Genomic DNA, 21,275 nt, shown 5'->3' with positions numbered 1-21,275 from the left:
GGGGTGGCGCATCATGCTTAGTGTCAGACCTGTACATCTGAAATTTCTGCCCAAACCTGTAAATACATGTACGTACCCAAGCTCACTCCTTGGTTTTGGGTTTTGAGGAAAGGGGACTCCGAACAAACGAGTTCACAGGCTGGAGAGATTGGCAGGAGGATCAGAAGAGCTTTCCTGGGACAAGTTTCTCCCTCTCTCCAAGTTGCTATGAGATTTTCTACAGTATCTTCCACCAGATAGAGAGCTGGGTAATAAGTAATAATAAACCTGCAATTTGTCAGTTTGATATTATCACCTTTTGGGGAACTGAGAGAGGCTGAGTGACTTGCCCAAAGTCACCTTGCCAGGGGAGCCAGGATTTGAACCCACATTTGCCTGCTCAAAGATTTCCCTGCCCACTGCACCCCACTTCTCACAGTAGCTTAAGCAACACATCCTCTGCTTCAGGGCTCCTGGGGATGTCTACAATTCCCCAACACTACTCTCACCAATTGCCCGGAACTTCTAGGGATAAATCACTTTACCCTTTAGGAAAGTCTAGGCTTAGGACCTTGGGCCTGTGAGATGTCCAGGGGCCTAAATCAATATATTAAAAACCCAAAAAGATTTATTGCACCAAATTTTTTTTAAACTTCAAAAGTAAAATGAGTAAATATTTAATAAGTTACAGAGATTTATGTCTTAGTCAACCATAATCAAATTCAACTCTTACATATTTATATATAAATACAGTATAATAAAGATTCCTGTGGTCACAGTGAATGTTTTTTGTGACTGATAATAAAGTTCAGAACTGTAATAATCCTTTCATATTTTTTAACAACAAAGAAATGTGTATCCCACCTGGGAAGTGAGGTGTGTTTAATGTGCTCAATATCACAAGAGGTCTCAGGAAGGCCCTGGGGATGGCGTGAGGGACCTGGAGAAGGAAAGGGGACAAGCACTCATGCAGAGACCTGCCCTCACCTCCCAGTTGCTCCCAGAGGCGGTAGCTACTGAGATCAAGCCCACAGCAGCAGGGCCTCTCTGGATTTCTGTATCCCTGGTCTAAACAAAGGCCTGAGGGATGCCTGCCCAGCAGTCTGAGCCATCAAAGCTATGGGGATCAGGGGGAACAAAAGCAGAAGGACAGCAGAGTGCTGACAGGGCCAGAGGCCATCAGCCCCAGGGTTATAAAGAGCAGGGCCACAGAGGTGATGGCACCAGATGGAGACCCAGACTGTGCAGCAGGAGCTGGGTAAGGCCAGCGCGTGCCCTCCCTCTCCTCCTCCTGCAGAGACATGTCCAGGAGGGGGCCCGGTTTCCTGCATTATGGCCAGAGCCTCCTCAGATGGCTGGAGAAGAATGGGGAGCTCTGGGGGGAGGTGGCCTTGTCTTGCTACCCCAAGAGTCATTTATATGGCAACAGATAGTGTCCTAGCAGTCAAGGCCGGGAAGGGGCATGGGGGCCCAAGAAATGAGCAGGCTCCTGGGCATAGGCAGAAGGAAAGGGGCAGGAGCTGGGAAATGCATATCCAGAGGTTCAGAATGGAAAGATGTATCACAAGTGTACATTGTACCCGTCCCTGGGCCCAATATTGCCAGAGGGAAGGCCGTGAATGGCTGCTCTGAGTCAAGAAACCTCATACACAACAGGATTTTTTCTTCCATCCCTCCCTCCTTTCCTTTGTTCTTTTACTCTTCCTACCATCTCTTCTCTCTACCTAACCTCTGAGCCTCCATATCCTCATCTGTAAAAGGGGAATAATAACAGTACTTACTTCATAGGCTTGTTGTAAAGACTGAACATATTAATAATGCATGTGAAGCATTCAGAACAAAGCCTGGCACAGAGTGAGCCATTGTTAATGTTAGCCATCATCATCCTCTTTTCTTCCTCATTTTCCTTAAGTAAGTCTTTTTCAATGCTGCCTGCCCTCCATCCCAATCCCCAGTGCCCCACAATGGGCTTGGTATGGCGCTACCTCATTTGCTCAGGAGAACCAGGCCCTGTCACTGAGATGTTCACCCAGGGTATTTCAACAGGAACACAGATCAGCTAGTGTGGGCAGAGCCAGGATCCCAACCACAGTTTATTGGACTTTGAGCCTCCTTTACTTTCCCTGTGCTCTGTCACCACATCCCCCACTGTGGAGGCCATGTCATTGGTGTGTTCTGTCTTTCAGAAACCCTTCCACCCACCAAGATGGCTCAAATCAACCCCATGCCGGGGTCCGTGGGGCCATGGAAGGTAAGCCTACTCCCACCACATGGGAAATCGAGGAATCCAACAGGCAGGGGTGAGGTGCCACCACAGAGCAGGCACCAGGGCCGTGCTTGTCCACAGAACAGTGACCAAATACCCATCCGTAGGGGTGTCCAGGTGCTGCCTCAGGGCAGACCTCTCAGGAAGCCCTGTTTGGACAGAAGCCCTGGAAGCCCATGTTGGGTGGGAGATGATACCTAGTTTTCTGTTGCAACACTCCTGCACACTGCTAAACTCATCAGGAAACAGAGCAGCCCAGAGGGATTATGCCATGTGGAAACCAAGGCCCCAGAAATGAAGAGAGATTTCCCCCAGACCCTAAATAAGCGTTAGGACCCAGGTCTCCTGACTCCCAACCTAAGGCTGGTTGTACCCATTGACTGAAATGGCTGATCCCTGGACTTTTCACCGTTCTCCCCATGCCCATACTCTCTTTACTGCAACTCTGAAGCCAGATTACAGCTTTGGGAATTGCCCTCTAGCCAGGTTAAGAGCCAAGTTCTAGTTCAAGGTATGAAAGTGTTTAATCACAACTCTCCCTTTTTACCTTGGGTTCCTGTAGCAGGTATGGCCAGATAAGCTAAGAAATAATCCACAGGGAGCCTCTTGGCCACACTTAGGCAGGGAGCAAAGTGGAATGAGGGTCCTGATTTGTTTACTTCAGCTATTGTCCCTGGCAGACCATTCCTATCCTATACCCATCCCCCACACCTCATCCCTAGCCCAGGCATGTTATTAGTTCAAACCCTTCCTACCCTGTTTACACTGAAAGAGACCTCATCAGGCACCTCGTGCTACAGCTAATGACAGAAAACACAAAGTCAGATACAAGCTGTTGACCTGGGCCTCTGTTCTTCCTAATGTATACCATGTTCTAATTCTGTTCTCCCATTCAACCCCATTTCAGATAACCATCTATGACCAGGAGAACTTCCAGGGCAAGAGGATGGAGTTCACCAGCTCCTGCCCAAACGTCTCTGAGCGCAGTTTTGATAACATCCGGTCTCTCAGGGTGGAATGTGGAGCGTGAGTATAGACCTCAGCAGAACTGTCAGCCCCTTAATTCTGGTCCCTTTAAACATAGGACCATAAAGGTGGGCATCAGGGAAGAAAAATGTTCTCCCAGATTCTAGGCATTTCTGGGGGAAAGGCCTCATTACTGAAGTAATCTCAAACAAAATCACTACATGTGTAATTTAATAACTCAAAACTAGAAGGAACATGAAGTTCTTAGTGGTTTGCTACAAGATTTGGTGGACAATTAAAGAAATGAGTACTGTGGGGCGGGGCAGTGACAGTGGTCCAATCTGTGCTTCTGAAGTCCATAGGCTGCTAGCTTGGATTCCTTCAGAACCACCATAGGATCCTTGACTTTTCTTGCTTACAGAAAAGAGAAACTGTCAAGCTGCAGCCTCTTTACAGCTAACTCCTGCATGTTCCAGAACAGACACTCCTAGCTTATTTCTCTGTGTGAAAAGGAACTCAACCCTAGAAGAGCCACATTAGTTCCTAGTCTCCAGGAGTTTCTTGTTGATGGTTAATCTCTTTGGCAGTTGAGATCTTCCTCTCTTGTTTTGTATTCTGACTCTTGGCAGGGTAGCCAAGGCCTTTATCATCAGTCTGAAAATACATAAGGAAAGGACTCTGTGTTGGCATAGGCAGAACTGGCTTTGTGTGTAGACAGGCTTCCACCAGTTGCTCGCCACCAGAATTGAGCTTCTCAATCCTTTTAAATAAAAGTTGAATATTTTGAGGTGTCGTGAGTACCTGACACCTGGTTATAAAAAATTGACCTGAGGTGTTTTAATAAATAAGGTATATATATGCGATAGCAGGTAAAAGAACCCTCAAAGTGACAAGGAAATGAGACGAGTAATCCATCCTTTGGAAGAAGCCAATAGGTTTGGCTGCAGCCAAAACAATAGTCAGTCCCTAGATCCCGAATCTGGAGCTCCAAGTAGAGGATAAGGTATTTTGGCGAGACAGGAAATATAACTTTAGAATGACTTTGCTCATACACTTTACCAAAGCCAGGGAAGTAGACCCTTTCAGTGGATTAACCCCAAAACAAATACCCATTTACAAACCTACGTTTAGTGCCACTGCCAACTCATTCCCCACCTCTTGTGATGAATGTATTGCTTTGTATGCCTGTATCAGAATTGGCTTGATATTTTACCCTACCATGAACATTCAGCAAAAAAGATGCCTTCTCCATGAGGCCATGTAGGATCTGAACACCAGGAACAAACACCACTACTTGTCTTTGACAGCTGGATTGGTTATGAGCATACCAGCTTCTGTGGGCAACAATTTATCCTGGAGAGAGGAGAATACCCTCGCTGGGACGCCTGGAGCGGGAGTAATGCTTACCACATTGAGCGCCTCATGTCCTTCCGCCCCATTTGTTCAGCTGTGAGTCTCTGAAATTTTCACTTCTGTGCTTGTGGGGAATGGGGCAAGAGAGGATAGTTATGGACTGACACTTAGTTTACTTCTCTTCAGGTATGCTGAAATGTGGCAGAAAGGATGAAAGAAAAGGGGCAAAGAAAACACTGCTCTGTTTCTATTTTTCTGTATTAGATGGTACTTTCATTAAGCTAAAGTAAGGGTGGCAGGAAGTGGACACTCAATAACTCAGATCTTCGAAAGTGCAAAAGGGTAACTCGTGAGAACACTCACCATGTAGTACAAAGTAAATCCTTGGCCAGTTAAATTTCAACTTGTGTAACATTTTATCTAGGAACAGCAAAATGCTGAAGTAACCCTTCAATAAGTGGGATGACTGAAGAAATACACGTCTTCCAGGGTCTTACCTTTGATTCATAATTCTCTTGTTTCTAACACTAAGCATTATTCAATTACACATCAGGACTGGGATGCTTTTATAGTCTTTGGAGAATTCAAGCAGAAACATGATAACCTTTAGGGCTGTGCTGAAAATGATCCCTCTGTTGGGAGAGGCTAGGCTAGAACCTTTGCAAATATTCTCTCTTAGCATGTGATCTCATTTTACTTGTTAATGATCTTAAATTCCTACCAAAAACTGAAGTAGTAAAGAAGGCAACATAAACAGCTCTAGATCTAAAAAGTACTGCTCTATCTGGGTGCTTTCCCCTATAAAGTTTAATTTACACATAGTGAAATGCATAGATTCCAAGTGTATATTCTCATGAGTTTTGAAAAATATGTACACCCAAGTAACCAACACCCTATTCAGATATGGAACAATTCTATCACCCTATAAACAATCAATTGCTCCTCCCCACTTCCTACCACCAGGACATTTTGCCTGTTTTTGTACTTCATACGGGTTAGCCTCTGCCTTATTATTGTGTAGCATTCATATCCCCTACTAGATTTTAGTTTATTTCTAACACCATACACACACGGGTTAATTACTTTTCCTATTAATTTGTGGGAACTTGTTCCACATTAGTGCATATTAATCCCTTGGTTGGCTGTTTTTTTTGTTGCTCCATTTTATTTTCTTTATTGGTTTGTAGTTATCTAAAGTACTCTATCAGTTATTAGCACATTTTCAATGTTATGGTATTAAATTGGATTAAGCAGGATTATGAGTAATGTTTTTCTTGCAAATCTCCACATTGGCTGAAATATTTTTACTCAATGACCATGTACTTCCCTCTGTAGACCACGAGTGTTTTTAATTTAAAAAATATGGTAAAGATGACAGCCATAACACTGGTACTGAATAATTTTAATTTTTTAACTTAAAAAATTTGATTACAGAATCTTAAGGAGTCTAAGATTACCATCTTTGAGAAAGGAAACTTTATCGGACGCCAATGGGAGATCTGTGATGACTACCCCTCCTTGCAAGCCATGGGCTGGTTCAACAATGAAGTTGGTTCCATGAAGATACCATGTGGGGCGTAAGTGCAAAAACAGGGTTGGCACACATTTCAGAGTAACTCTTGCAGGTGTCAACCTTGTGAATATTAATACATTAACGGTCATATCAGATTTCAGACACGGACATCATATTGGTATAGTTGTCACATTTCAGTAATCAGTAATTTTGAACCTCAAGTTCTTGGTACCAGCTACCACTTAATAAGGTCTTTCCTTATTCCTGTGTGGAGGCATTTATGTTGACTACTCATACCTTTTCTGATGATCAAGGCTAATTTTCAACTAGTTCTAGCCATATTATGCTCACAAATCGTGCCTGGCACATTTAGGATGGCTACTGTTTTCTAAGCCTAAAAGCATTCTGTACCGATTGTGTTGAGGAAAGGCTCAGGTTTGGGGATGATGACCAGGTTCCTAAATAGTTTTAAATAATCCAATGTTTTGGATTTTCTAGCTGGGTTTGTTACCAGTATCCTGGATACCGTGGGTATCAGTATATCTTGGAATGTGACCATCATGGAGGAGACTATAAACACTGGAGAGAGTGGGGTTCTCATGCCCAGACTTCCCAGATTCAATCAATTCGCCGCATTCAACAGTAGTGGATTAAAAGCTCCAAGAGAACACCTTAAGCATGAGACCTTGCTAAGAAGCAACCTAGAATGAGTTTTATGTTCTGCTCAAGACTTGCTTACGAATGTTAGCTAAAATCCACAATAAATGTCATTAAAAAAAAAATTGTAGACTGAATTAACTACCATGCTTTATATAAATCACACTGAAGTGCCTAACTTTTCAAGACAAGTTTCAGTAAAAACCAAATTCCCTTTTGTGTCCTTGCAAGTTACTTACCAAGCTAAGGACAATTACCTATCTCAAAGGCCACTAAATCACGTAATCCAAATATATCAGACTATATATAGTGACTAAAAGTGACACTTTCAGTAAATGTTTTTTCATCTTTTTTCCTTATTCTGTACTCTAATAATGTCGATCTTTTTTCACCTTGCGACCAACTCAAATGCTAAACAAACTTGAGAAGTTTCTCAAATATGCATTGCCATATATTCCTACATAAATCCCAAATCCTGGCAACTTACTGTAGTTGCTTATTTGCGTAGTTCAATTTTGGTTTCCTATTTCACCTGGAAAAACCTAAGGATCAATGTCTTGCAAAAAGGCAGGATAGCTGCTCTCCCATTCGATTTTTCAATAAACATCTAAGCACCTTAATAACCTGTGATTTTTTTCTTAAAAGCCATGACATAAAACTACAGCACATTTAAGATTTAAATTATTTGTACACTTGACCCTTTGAAAAAAGATTATCAATGTCATAATCTTAATTTAGTTGTTATTTTAAAAAAATTTAAAGCACACAAAAGATGGTAACACAAACACTTAGGAAACTTTAACATTTTTTATTCAACAATGTACACTCATTGTCTCAATTTGATCTACAAATTTCTGAATTTTTTTTCCTGATAAAATAAGTAAATCTGGGTGTGGATGTAGAGTGTTTGTAATATATATTTTTAAAACACTGAACATGAAGACATCTTTAATAAAGGAAGATCATCATGTAACTGACACTTCCTCAGAATCTATGACATCAGAAATGGTTATTATGGCAAATACCTATGCACTTAGCAACAGGGTAAATTCCTGGCCACTGTTCTGTTATCTAGAAAAGGCCTATATTTTTGACCTGGCTAACCAAACACTGAAAACATTTCAGTTGGGAGAGAGAGGAAAAAACATCCTTGAACATAATAGTAATGTGGTAATTATCCTTTTCCCCAGATTAAGAGGTAACTCAGTTCCTAAATGCTTATGCACACAAGACGCAGGAATTGCTTTGCTTTTCCATAAGTTCAAAGACTGAACACAAGTCAACTGCTGACAGATGCTGAGGAGTAGCCAGTTATCGAAGATGATGCCACACTCCCACATTTATGCTGTTATGGACATGCATTATGGGCCACCTATTTAGTCTTGACTAGTATACTTAGTTCTTAACTGTCACTCTCAGAAGATGTGGTTTGTTGTTTTGCAAGTCAACACACGTATCAAGAGTATACTTGAAGGAGAAGTAATCCTCTTTACACATAGGAAAAAGGTATAAAATAGAAGTATTTTTTATCTAGAAGCATGGGGAAGTGCCATTATTATTCTTAGGCTTATTAGCCTTGTCTACAAAGGTCCTGAAGAGATTACAAAACAATCTTTTAAAAGGTGATTTGACAAAACCTGGCCAGGACATCTACATAATATTTTAAATACACATACAAGTAAAGCTATTTAGTACATGCAGACTGTAGCAATTAACCAAATTTGCCCAATTTCTAGGCTTATTCTAAACAGCTTGGGCAATTTTTTAAAGGTATACATTATCTTTAAAACAACCTGTGCTTTGATTTTTGAACAAGTAAATGATTCTAATTTCAAGTCAATCATTCATTCAGTAAATCCAATTTATGCTAAAGCAACAAAGGTAAAAAGGTTATCCTACCATTAAACCAGGTTTAAGACATAAAATTATCACATAACTCCATGGGGCAAAGGTCCTTCCTCTCAGTTTGAATTACTTCCTATTTCTATTTGATCAAATAAACCAGTTTCACTGAGGAAGTCAGAGCATTCAACAGTTTGTAAAGCTGTCCTGTTTCAAGAAAAGCCCTTTATTTAGAAGATATGTCAAGATCTCATTTAAACTTAAGTTTATTAAAACAGGTGCCTGTTTCCCTCTATTCTAGTTCCACAGAGGAGCTAGCCCAGAACTGTAACTTTCAGCCATGTTTCTAAAGACAGTAAAGCTAAGAACAGCAAAATGACAAGTCACTTTTGGTAATGACACACAAATTAAACTTTCAAAACATGTGCATAGCTTTATTCATCTACTTAGATCTAACCTTCTCATGGAGCCTCGGCAAAATTCGAGTGTGCAAAATGCATTTCTAAAACGTAATGCAAGCAAAGCTTTTCACATTTACACTGGCAGGAAATACAGAGAAACTAACAAGTCACATTAGGGAGAGTTCAGATTTTTTTTTTTAATGACAAGAATTGCACAGTTCATTACTTTGAGACAATTGTTGCAGACATATTTAAATTTTTCTAAGCAAGGTGCTCTAACAATAAAAAATTTTAAAGTTGGAAAGAGCCAGTAACTTGGATCACAGCTCAAACAGAATTCCAAATTGAAGCACCTTAATAACCTGTATGATTTTTTTCTTAAAAGCCATGACATAAAACTACAGCACATTTAAGATTTATATTATTTGTACACTTGACCCTTTGAAAAAATATTATCAATGTCATAATCTTAATTTAGTTGTCATTTTTAGACATTATCTCCCTAGATTTTGAAAAAATGCTTTTCATAACACTTTTTTGGAACACTAAAGGAGACAGCAAGCTGAAATTTTTTCAAAGCACACAAAAAATGGTGTCATCACATTACTTGAAGGTGCTGAGGGGGGAAGGGAAGGATAGGGAAGAATCCTTTACTATTTCCCACTACAGAACAGCCACTAACAGACTTAACAAAAAAACAAAAACCCAAAACAAAAAAAACCCCCCAAAACAACAAAATAGTAAATTAAATCACTCCCCCAGTTTATAAAATAGTTCCAGTTTGTGACAAGATCTGTAACTTTAAACAGAGAGCACCAGTTGGGCGATAGAATGAGCATTTCATATACTGCATAAAAATTAGTGAGGTGGTAAGAACCATCAACTATCTCAGGCATTATTACATGGCCTTTCCAATTTTTTTTTTAAGTATACATGCAAGGCACATTGATATAAAAATAGATCTCTGGCCAACAAATATAGCAAATAAGCAAATTAAAAATTTGGCTTTGCAATATTGGCAACATCAAAATATAATAACCAGGTTAACTTTGGACCACATCTATCTCATATTCCTCCACCCCATTTGGTGATTTTTTTCCCTCCATTATTTTGGGTTCAAACTCCTTCAAGTTTGGCTATGTTCTTGAGATACGAATTTTCCTCTTGTTAAGTATCATTCCTACTGAAGTTTATCTTTGCTAAGTATAAACATACTAGAGAAGCAGAATAGTTGGGACTTTGACTTGATTAAATGAAAGCTGACTTGCTCAGGGCATTTCTTCTCTATACAAACAAAAAATAAATCCCCAGCTTATATAGTAGACAATTGTTTTCTTCCTAAAAGACAGATCAGAAACAAATCAATGATACATCCTTTAACCGTTTTTCCCAGCTCCTCTTTTTGAGGCAGAGAGGGAATAAAAACAAAATTAAGATTTAAAAGATTTTCAGTAGTAGAAGACATTTTAAGGCCAAAAAGTGTAACAGAATTATTTTCCTAGATTATTGTCCTTCATAGGCCAATACCATTTGTAATGATTCCCTCCCAAAGACGATTTTAAGATTCATTCACTTTTGTTAGTGGCTGTGCTACAGGAAAGGTATCAAACCATCTATAAGGGTATGGTATATAGTAATGAAAAAAGTGCATCACATTCTTGATTTTCAGTTTCTCATAGCAGCAGCAGGATTAATCCAAGACAGAAAACAATTGTATTTTTACTCTAAAAATGCAACAATACCTAATGAAATGTATTCACAATCATGAAGGGAGCCTCCTCTAGAGGATAAATGAAACAGACTAGTATTAGACAAATGGGGAAACTAAAGGCATTCATATTTACATATTAAAACCATTTCTGTGAACACCAAATCTTTACATCTAGCAAAATAAGTTTTAATAAAGCAGACATTACTAAAGCAGTATCCATTTTTGGAGCCTTTGTTTACTTAGCACCTGAGGATAAAAGGGTCTATGGAAAGCTGTGTGATGTACCTCACGTTGATTTGTTGGTCTGTAGGGTAGAACTTTGATATACAATATAAGTGAAACTGAACTGGAAAATAAATGCTGCTACTTTTAATAAGGCTGTAGAAAAGGGACACTGCACTGAAAAATGTTTGTAGCTATTTTAATAAGGCTGTAAGAAAAGGGATACTGCAGTATTACAAAATGGCTTTAGAACTCTGGACATGAAGAAAATTTTATGAATAGGGAAGTCTGAATCAGCAATCCCAAGTAAGGATGGCTGTTCAATAGGTTCCTAGCCTTTAACTGCTATTTGACACTCCCAGTAACGCAAAAGCAACATACCATTCATGGTTCCATTATGCAGACAACTTAAAACTATTTATTCATAAAACCCTTCTTGAGTAGCAAAACGGTGTGAAACATAACTTGAAACTCCAAAAAGAGTGCTTTTGAGTGAGCCAATGATTCATCATTCTTTAAACCAACCCAGGGTGGTCCTTAGACATCTGAACAGATTTAAGTATACATAAAAAAAAACATTTTAAGATACTGAAAGCAGAAGCCCATCCTCACCATAAAAGAATCCTGGTGCTCTGTCGATGAATCACAATAAAAATATTATCAGTACCAAGAACAATAACCTAAGCATCTCTGCAAACTTAAGAGCAGCTATTGTTAATTCTAGTCTTTTTCTCTCCTCTGCCCCTCCCCTTTAAACAAACACCAATACTTCAGGAGGAAAAAAATGAACAAATCCCACCCTTTTAAAATCAAGCAGTTATGAGTAGGATAAGACACTGCCTATTCAGAATCTACCTCAACTATGCAGCACCAACAGACCCGATCATAACTACTGTGCATATTTGTCTGTCCCACTACAGTATGTTTTGCAGTCAGCATAGGTATATAGGAATCATGTGTTGAAGACCCGGCCCAGTGGCATAATTATACTCATCCTTGGAAGCGACACTTTAAATCTATTTATCTTAAAGTCTTGAATGACTAGTGGAATTTAAAATCCAGATTTCCTTGCTTGTGGCCATTTGGTACATGACCACTTTACACTAAATGGCTTTTACGTGTTTAAAAAAGTTGACAGAAAAGACAAACCATTAGATGCTTCTGTTTGAGTTAGCGACAAGCCTACCAACCAAGTATGAAACAACAGCTGCTATGTAATGTTTGGTAAGAAAACATTTTGTATTGTGGACAACACTCATAACAGGTTCATCATATTTTCCCTAAAAACTATGTGGAAAAACAATGCTGCACTTTTTTTTCCTTTATAGTTTTTTAGATTCTGAGTGATTACTAGGCAAGCAGATGATTAAGGAGAATGGCAAAATTTCAAAATGGGAGACCTCTCCAGCCATTTATGTCAAGAAAAAACAAATTGTTAACAAATTCCTAGTTGTCTATCTCCTCCTAGAAGGTAGAGGAGGAAGGGCCAACTACAGATACTGTAAATACTTTATGTGAAAGTTCTTTACTAAGGTCAGAGGAAAGGCTATGCAATTAACTTCAGTCCAGCAAAGTAGGGGTGAACAAAGAGAAAGATTACACCCTGTCTTTTGTGGGGAAGGGAAATTATTCAAGACATCTGTAAGAGTGGTATGTGACACAGAAGCCTACAATCAAGACACACTTAAAAAGAAATCTTCACCCATAATTAGTATCTTCATAGCTATTAAAAATATAGGTCATGATTTCATTCTTAGTGCCATTTTTCAAATACTACCCTTTTAAGGATTAAAACCACCTGACTTTACTGTGTAATGAAAACAAATGGCACAAAATAAATACAAGTTCATTCTCTGAATACTAATGTTTTACACATTCACTTACTAATTTTTATTTTCTCCCTCTTTTCCTCACACACACCCTCAACAAATACACACACACAACACACACCTTTTTCAGTCCTTATAATGGAGGGATGTTAAAAATCCCCTCTAGACTGTATTTGGTTTATGCTACAGTACTAATACTCTGAGTTGAAGGAAAACTCTTTATACGCAACAGTAACACATAGTCAATTTAAATGTGCTAAATCAATCACAGCTGAAGTTTGTTTAGAAGTCTACACAAAAATAATCAGAAAACAGATTAACTCTTAAGATTTTTTTTAATAAGTGCTCTATAAGGAATTGTGTGAGGACCTAAGGAGAAAGACTTCAACAAGTAGAGTTAAGTGTTACCAAACAGCACAAAGGAGATTTGTCCCAAAGTCCTGCTTGTACCTAGGCAATTAAGTCCATTAACCCAATGCCCAAAGAATACTGACAGTTAATATGATGGGGCACTAGGGTTCCCAGAAGGTTGAGACATTCCTAACTATATACCTCTAACCATACAATCAAGGACATTTCAGTGGAGAAATAAAAGTGAAATGTTGCATTGTTCCATTTAGAAGTGAGACTCTCAAAAGACCTTTGGACAAACAGAGAAGGAATACATTCTGTTTTTGGCTTCTCTCAACATGGAGGCCTGAGGGATATGGAAGGGAAAAAGGAAAGCCAGTAACAGCTTCTTAGAAGATATTTTTAAAGTGTTGCTTCTAAATTAAGAAGCCCAATTCAGATGGGGGCTGGTTTTTTCCCCCTCCCTTTTTAAATACATATTCGTTCAACCTCTATGTGTCACAAACCCAGAAAGTTTCTTGTGAGTTGTGAGACAGAAGAGCTTTTAAGTTTCAGGCAAACTAAATGGACATTGAAAAAAAGGAGGGGGGAACAAGGTGGGGTGCGTAGGGGATCTGGCCCTAAGGCGACAAGTGGTTACACAAGGCAATTGAACACACAGCAGAACTTTAAAACCTATAAAACAAACTGGAGCCTTTTTATACTTTTAATCAACCTTATATATCTTTTTTTAAAACTTTTTGAAAATTTTTATTTAAAAAAAAAAAACACAAAAGCACAGACTTCTTTCACTTCCGTTATGTGGTATGTTGCATTTTCCAGTTTGTTCAATGCTTTAAAGCTCAAGGATGCCTCTGCTTTCAATTGTACATGGGCCTGAAGCATCCTAGCTTTTGGCAAGCAGGCAGGAGACTCAACAAAAATCAAAATAGGAACAAGGCAGACTAAATGCAGGGCACATCTGTAAACATATTATACATTTGAAAATTACAATATCAGTAAAAGTGATACAGTTTACAGGTGAAATGAAACTATCTGGAACTGGCCTACCACAAGTTTCTGAACCTGGACTGATACAATAAGTTATTTTATATATATATATATATATATATATATATAATGTATAAAAAGTTGTTTACATCAAGTGGAATTGGCAATCCATGCTTATACTTTTAAAATCTAAGCAGGGCAGAAATTCAAACTATAAAGATATTTTCTCTATTCTATGTTGAATCCAACAGCTTCTTTCACAAACTACTTGTTAAAAGCCTCATATAACCAACAAAACAAAAAAACTCATCCATACTACAGTCGCTCAAAACTGGACATTTCTTAAGCAAAAGGGTTGAGCAAAAGTAGTTATTTTCCCCCCAAATACCCCAGGGATTCCAGACTACTTTTATTAGAAGACTACACTCCTCTATATCAAATGCCCTGTTATTTTAACCTGTATTTGACACACATGGATATACTCATTTCTGTGTGTGTGTGTGTGTGTATGTGTGTGTGTGAGATGTGATGCTATGTCAGGCCAGAGAACTTGTTTTTATGCCACTAACACATCACCCAATCTTAAATTGGACCCTTAGTTTCTGCACACACACACAAAAAAATTTATTTTAGCATGCTATATACAAGCTACAGTGCAACAGGATGGCAATGTGATGATAAGACAGGGCTAATGCTCTTCTCTGCCCAAAATTTCCAGAATTTCACATTATTTTCCTTAAAAAACCCATTTTGCTCTAGTAATAAAATATACTTATTAAGATATAATTAGAAGCTAATAAGCTCAGAAGTATAGTTTGCATGAAAACATACCTTCTATAGGCAGGGTTTATTACCTCCTCAACTTGCTAAAAACATGAATAGTTTCATAGTTCTCATGGAATTTTTTCTTCCCCTTTTAGCTATTTCTGAGAAATTAAAAAGAGAATTTCAGAAAAGTATGGAAGTTTCTCTTTAGATGTTTGATGAAAAACAAGGAAAATAGCACATTTAGTGTTAGTGACAAGAGAGCAAGTCTGGAGCACCTACAGTTGAAAAGCAGAATATATTTTTGCTCCCACTTATACGATTACATTAAAATATGGGCACAGGAGTACTTTTCCATATTAAATACCTAAAGCCAATTGTTTGTTCTGTAACTTTTTAAAATGACACTCATGGATTCTTGACTTGTTAAAGTCCAATATGTAACTGAAGCAAAGTGAACTACATCACCAACTATTCCAGAATTGTAGAACTTCAATGCCCTCCCCTATTCCCAAACCCACAAAAAAATAAAAGAAGAAAATATTTCCCCAACACCCCACAGAGGCTGCTTAACTCCTGGCAAGACATGCAAATCATAATCGCTAAAAAAAAAATATACCCCTGCAAACTTCAAAGCATTTATCCAGCATTCTCGCAGGGCTCAAAACACAACTAAAGATCAAGGGAGGAATGGGGGAAAATGTTGAATCATTCTGGGTTCCCTGTGATTAGTGTATCACTTTAGTCACAGAACAAGATACAGAGATCTCTTAAGTGGATCTGCCTTTCCAGTGGGTCATTTGTTGCCCAAGTTGATGACAGCAGGAACTTTAGAACCACGCTTGTTAATAAGTCTGTATTCATTAATCACTTGCATTCACACTTAAAAACACGACGAGAGAAAAAAGAAGAAAAAAAAAATAAAAAAACGATTCGGTACCGGAGATTAAATAACCATGTGTAGTCTCTTGAAATAAATTTGATTCCTTAAGAAGTCTAATTACTTTCAGTTGCCTTTTTTTAAATAACTATATATATATATGTATATATATATATATTTGTATATATTATCCTGTGATTCTACTTATGGTTCCTTTGCTGCGTTGAAGATCTAGGAGCATAAAAGCCTTGTGTCCCCCATGAATGGTGGCTCTAATGCTGCAGAAAAGTTACAAATAGGCAGTCTGGTTCTTCATTGATCTGGACTATCCATGGCTTCATTGTAAGTGATTATCCTTTTGGGATCTGGAGGAAAGGTTAAAAACATAAATTAAAAATAAGGCCTGGAATCCCAGAAAACCCATGTTCCAATAACAAATCTCAAATACCCATCATTAAACTGCTCCCTTTCTTAAGAAAATACAATTTAAAGATCATTTATTTCCTCTTTGTATTAACACATGTATGATCCACTTTTTTCTCAACCCAAAAGATTCTAGCAACAGGGTCCTCCAGCCAGTAAAAGCCTCAACTCCTACAGATTAGAGAGGGTTGAGAGTTTTCTTTAAGCGTTTCTCTTGATTTTAAATACATTTGAAAAGAGCAAACAAAAAAGCTTTGTCAATCATTCGACATTAACATAAACAACAGTCCGATTTATTTTTGTTCTTCTCAACAAAAAAAAGTTAAAATTTATTTTAATCAGTATGGACTATCTAGTAAGGAATTATTCAAGTAATACCCAATACTAAAAACTTCAGGTTAAGTTAGTTTGTCAAAACTACCAATGCAGTCCTAATCATGACTTATTTCTTCTTAATTTCCCATAGCAACACCAGCCTTTATTCTCAGCAACAGTAAAAGCCTGTGGATCTCCTGGTTCAAAGCATGAAACAGAATTTGTCTGGGCAAGGACTCCAGTGTTATTCTAAATTCCTATTATTTAGCTGTTTGTTTTCCTCATCTAGAGAGGCAGTGATTTTAGTACATACTATTTCTACTTATCACAAGAACTTTTGAAAGCATACATGCTTTAATGAAAAGTAAGTAACCAATAAAATTTGTCACCTAATGGAAATGTATGAAGGCTTAAAAATAATATTCAAGAACTCAAGCTCAGCACAGCCTAAGAGCCAATCTGATTTAGTCCAGGGATAATACTATTATCTCTTCTAGGGCTTCAAAGGCCATCCACTAGCAACTTGCCATGAAGACAATACCATGCTTAATAGTTAACAGTCATTTTAACTGTTAAGAGTAAAAAGAGGTAGGTCTATTTTTGCAGGGTATATTTTCTAGTCTACCTTTTTTCATTTGTATTTGAGTAAGGTACACAGAATGCAACTCAAAATAGTTTAAGAGCTTCTTAGTTATCTTCAGGTGACAGCTGTGTTAGATAAGAAAGATCTGGCCTAAGAACGAGAGAGATGGAAGGAGTATTGGGAAATCAGGGAAACCTATACTCTAGTCCTGCCACTTTCTAGATCTTATAGTAACCTCTCTGGGCCTCAGTTTCCTAATTTGTCAAATATGAAGACAGAAGAGAATTTCTAACACCCTTCAAGTTCTGAAATTCTAGGAATTTCACATTCTTCTGAAATTCACTTATATTAACAAGCGAAGTGGATGGGAAATGGGATACAATTCAATTACAGGCTTCTAAAAGCCCAAATCTATTACAGCAACTAGTTCTACAAACCTAAACTCACTTTATTTCATATATTCCACAACCACTATATTTTTATAATATTAACACAATATGGAGTCCAAATAGGTTTCTAAAACAGCTGGTATCTTCCTGAAGTATGAATTTTACTTCTTAGGCTATCCCTTGTCTACCACACAAATACAGAGGAAGATTGCCATAAGAGGAAACACTTACTCATGCTGGTTTCCTAGATTAAAAGTATTTATATTCTGTTTTAATTACCAATGGAGGGTGGCAAGGGAGGGGTACGCAGGTTCTTCACCCAGCAGGCAGTTATTTCATATATTCTTTTCACTTACAGTGTTAACCTGTCCTTAGCAGTCTGGTATAACTAGTGTTTTTTGACTGCAGTTATTAAATAACACAAAATACAAAGTCTATTTATTTGGTAGGCCACTATTCATATTACTCCCACTCAAAAAATGATGTACTGCAATTAGTGATTAGCACTAACATTTCAGGTAACCTAACCATTCTTACCTTGCTTCTGCAAATTCCAAACAGATTCCATTTCTGCAAAGAAAAAAATGAGAAGGATCACTTTATACACCAAGTTTTGTACAGCAAAGTTTAAAGATATACTTTACACTTTAAATCTAAAAAACCTAGACTGCTTACTGCTGAGCTGGAGAAAGGGTTGAAATAGCACAGTTCTAAATGCTCAGACAAAATACGTATTTTTTCCTATAATTCCTAAGACTGTTATTCAGGTTGCTGCTAACTGTAGACTGCATAAAGTCAATTATTATCTGAAATCAAATTGCCATGGGCGATTCTGTCTATACAAATAGCAAAGATATAGGATAAGCATGCTATAGAGAAAATGATTTATTTCTCATAATAGCTCACTGTTATAAAAAAACACGAAGTATTTTTTGGCAACCCATCACCCTCCACTGCAGTGGCCAAGTCTTCTAATGAGAAGCATTCATCAAATTTGATTAACTAAGTCTGATCCTTAAAATACCTTGCTAAAATAGTACTTAACTCTGGTATAGGCAGGTATTTCTGTTTTTCAAACAACACCTACTCTATTTTAAGCCATTGAAGTTCAAAGTGCCAATCCATACAAAACCCATTTTACTAGTAACAAACAATTCTTATCTGGTATAATTCTATTAAAATGTGATAAATCTACAATGTGCTCATGCTGGTGTCTTAGGATACAGAAAATATGTATATGACCAAACTGTAGTGACAGACGAGGTAAGAAAAACTACCTAGAAGCATAAGAGAAAGCTTCACAGAGAGGTTATTTGAAGTCTTGATGAGTAAAGGCAGTAGATGACCATTATACCACAAGAACCCAAGAAGTGAACCTTGAAAGGAAATACTCTACTAGATTAAATTAAATTACTTAGTAACAGGAATGAACTATAATATTGAGAGTAAGTGCTCTTCCCTCTGCCATACTTCTACCATTTTGAAAAGACAAAGGTGATTTTATTCTGTAACTGGATTCTGTGTAGCTGTACTTATGTAAAATTTATCAGCAACCAATAATAAAAGTGGAGCTTATTAAAATAGGATGTATCTGGACATGGATTACAGTTAATGTAAAACATAATCCCTCCCCAAGGCTAAAATAAGGACACAGATCTGAAATTATTACTTTTGTTTTCTGTGTATGGATGGGGGTAAGGAATGGTAGAATCACATTTTCTTTGCCAACCTCCTTACCTCCCCCCAGCCCACATCAAAGTCACTTCTGAAAAACAGATTTAAAAAAAATTTGTCAGAATTGGATGTTTGGAGCAGTAAGGTTAATTATTTAAAATGATTGAAGTAATTATTCAGATAGAACCCACTGAATTCCCTGATTAAACAAAAACTGGGAAATATAGGCATACCTCCTCCTATTGCGTTTTGCTTTATTGCACTTCTCAGATATTGCCCCACCCATTCCCCACCCCCCGGCTTTTCTTTCTTTTTAAACAAATTGAAGGTTTGTGGCAACTCTGTGTTGAGCAAGTCTATCACTGTCATTTTCCAATAATAGCCCTTGCTTGATGTCCCTGTGTCACATTTTGGTAATTGTTGCAATATCGCAAACCTTATCATTATTATAGTATTTATTATGGTGATCTGTGATCAGTGATTAGGACTCACTGAAAGCTCAATGATGGTTAATATTTTTTAGTAATTATGTAGTTTTCAAATTACGGTATATACTTTTTTTCAGACAATGCTATTACACACTTTATAGGCTACAGTATAACTTTCATATGCAGAGGGAAAACAAAAAAATTCATTGACTCGCTTATTTGTGATAGTCACTTTACTAGGGTGGTCTGGAACCAAGTCCACGACTGTTATGCACTGGCTGACACTTGGTCCAAGTTTAGTTGGATGCTATGCTATGGTCTTTAAATAGGTAGATGCCCATCCAAAGACTGGGAGTTCCCTTCTCCTAGGAGGTCTAAGAAGGGGAGAGACTTGTAACCAATTTAATCTGAAAAAAAGATGATATAGGAAGGGAATTCTAGTCATAGCACTCCTATCTAACACTCCAATATAACTTCTAATTCCTAGTTTCAGACAATCAGAAATAGCTGAAATATTCATTAGAGATATTATCTTACAAATTTGTCTCAGAATGGCTTATTTTAAGAAATCCAAGAATTCCTTGGCTGGTCTGACTACTAAGAAATAATCCAACACAACCAATACTATCTTTCTTTTAGTGGAGTACAGAAATCCCATATCTTGCACCTACTAAATTCTTGAGGAGTTCTGTATGCATCAATTACTGAATGGTCATTAAGTGTGCTTAATGCAAATATAAATGTATATTTAGCTGTATGTTAAGGCAAAAAATAATAAAATTTTTCATTTTAACCAACCTACGCTATAACATTTCCTTTTCTCCTCCCTACCTGAAACATCAACCTGCCCCTGCCCTTTTTATTGGAGGGATGAGGGATGAGGTCAGCTATACATATGCAGTCACAGTAGCAATCATATTATTTTAAAAGCAAAGCAAACATACAATTTTAGAATAAAGACAAAAATAACTAATCGCAAATACCAATTTCTTTAATGAACTAAAGACACTTCCTTAGGTTAAACTGTAACATTCAGCTTTAGGTTTTATTCTCATACTATGGATTTTAAATGATTTCTGCAAGGAAGTTTTATTACCCTCAAATATAAGCTCTGGAGTAGTAAATTTGATTGACTTTTGAGGAGGGAAAAAGGGATGCAGGACCTAGCTAAAAAATTAGCCATGGGCCAGCCTAACTTCTAGCCAAGAAATAAGTCAGCACTATCTTAAGTGGTGAACTGAGAAATGAATGCAATTCCCCTTCTGGTTATTTAATATTAATTACTTCTGTAACTACCAGCAACTTATTTCCTTGATTAGAATATAAAAGTTTCCATGAAATCCAAAGATAAAATCAGAAAGAAGGGGAAAATCAATCAAATATTGTTTGCATCATTATATGCCATGCTTCAACAATCCTAAAATCAACAGGAAGCTAGTGATATAAAACAAAGGAAAGGAGTAAACTATATTTTGCCCTCTTTCATGTCACAAAAGTCTTGATTCAGATTCTAAATAGGAAATGAGTTTGCGTAATTTTAATTACTACTGAAGCAGCTGAACAAATGATTGAAGCACATTCAACTATAAAAAATCCTAACAGTAGCTTTTACTTTTAATCCCACCTTTTCTTATACATACACATCCAAGTCTTTAACTTCCCAGTTCTTTTTTTAAGGAGGGATCAAACATACAATTGTGCAAATAGTTATTGAGAAATGGCCACAGGGCAAAACCTC

At 37.5% G+C, this 21,275-nt stretch overlaps 2 protein-coding genes across 2 annotated transcripts in view; one reads left to right on the top strand and one right to left on the bottom strand.

Annotated features, from left to right (window-relative positions):
• Positions 1 to 1,168: 1,168 nt before the first annotated feature.
• Positions 1,169 to 7,357, top strand: CRYBA1 (crystallin beta A1). Its single transcript, XM_017659830.3, has 6 exons — positions 1,169 to 1,237; positions 2,166 to 2,230; positions 3,153 to 3,271; positions 4,519 to 4,660; positions 5,999 to 6,141; positions 6,576 to 7,357. Exons 1-6 carry the CDS (start codon positions 1,207 to 1,209, stop codon positions 6,721 to 6,723), a joined length of 648 nt encoding a protein of 215 aa, XP_017515319.2. The 5' UTR covers positions 1,169 to 1,206; the 3' UTR covers positions 6,724 to 7,357.
• Positions 7,358 to 7,527: 170 nt separating this feature from the next.
• Positions 7,528 to 21,275, bottom strand: part of NUFIP2 (nuclear FMR1 interacting protein 2) — a 29,196-nt gene continuing 15,448 nt past the window's right edge. Inside the window, exons 3-4 of the mRNA XM_037008385.2 lie at positions 17,973 to 18,005; positions 7,528 to 16,090 (exon numbers count right to left, since the gene is read on the bottom strand). Of these exons, the coding sequence (XP_036864280.1) occupies positions 16,038 to 16,090; positions 17,973 to 18,005 (86 nt within the window). The 3' untranslated portion in view covers positions 7,528 to 16,037. The remainder of the gene's footprint in view (positions 16,091 to 17,972; positions 18,006 to 21,275) is intronic.

This window comes from Manis javanica, chromosome 4 (genome assembly GCF_040802235.1).
Source record: "Manis javanica isolate MJ-LG chromosome 4, MJ_LKY, whole genome shotgun sequence".
Lineage (NCBI taxonomy): Eukaryota > Metazoa > Chordata > Mammalia > Pholidota > Manidae > Manis > Manis javanica.
Note: the sequence above shows the minus strand (reverse complement) of the source record. Positions and strands in the feature narration are given on the sequence as shown.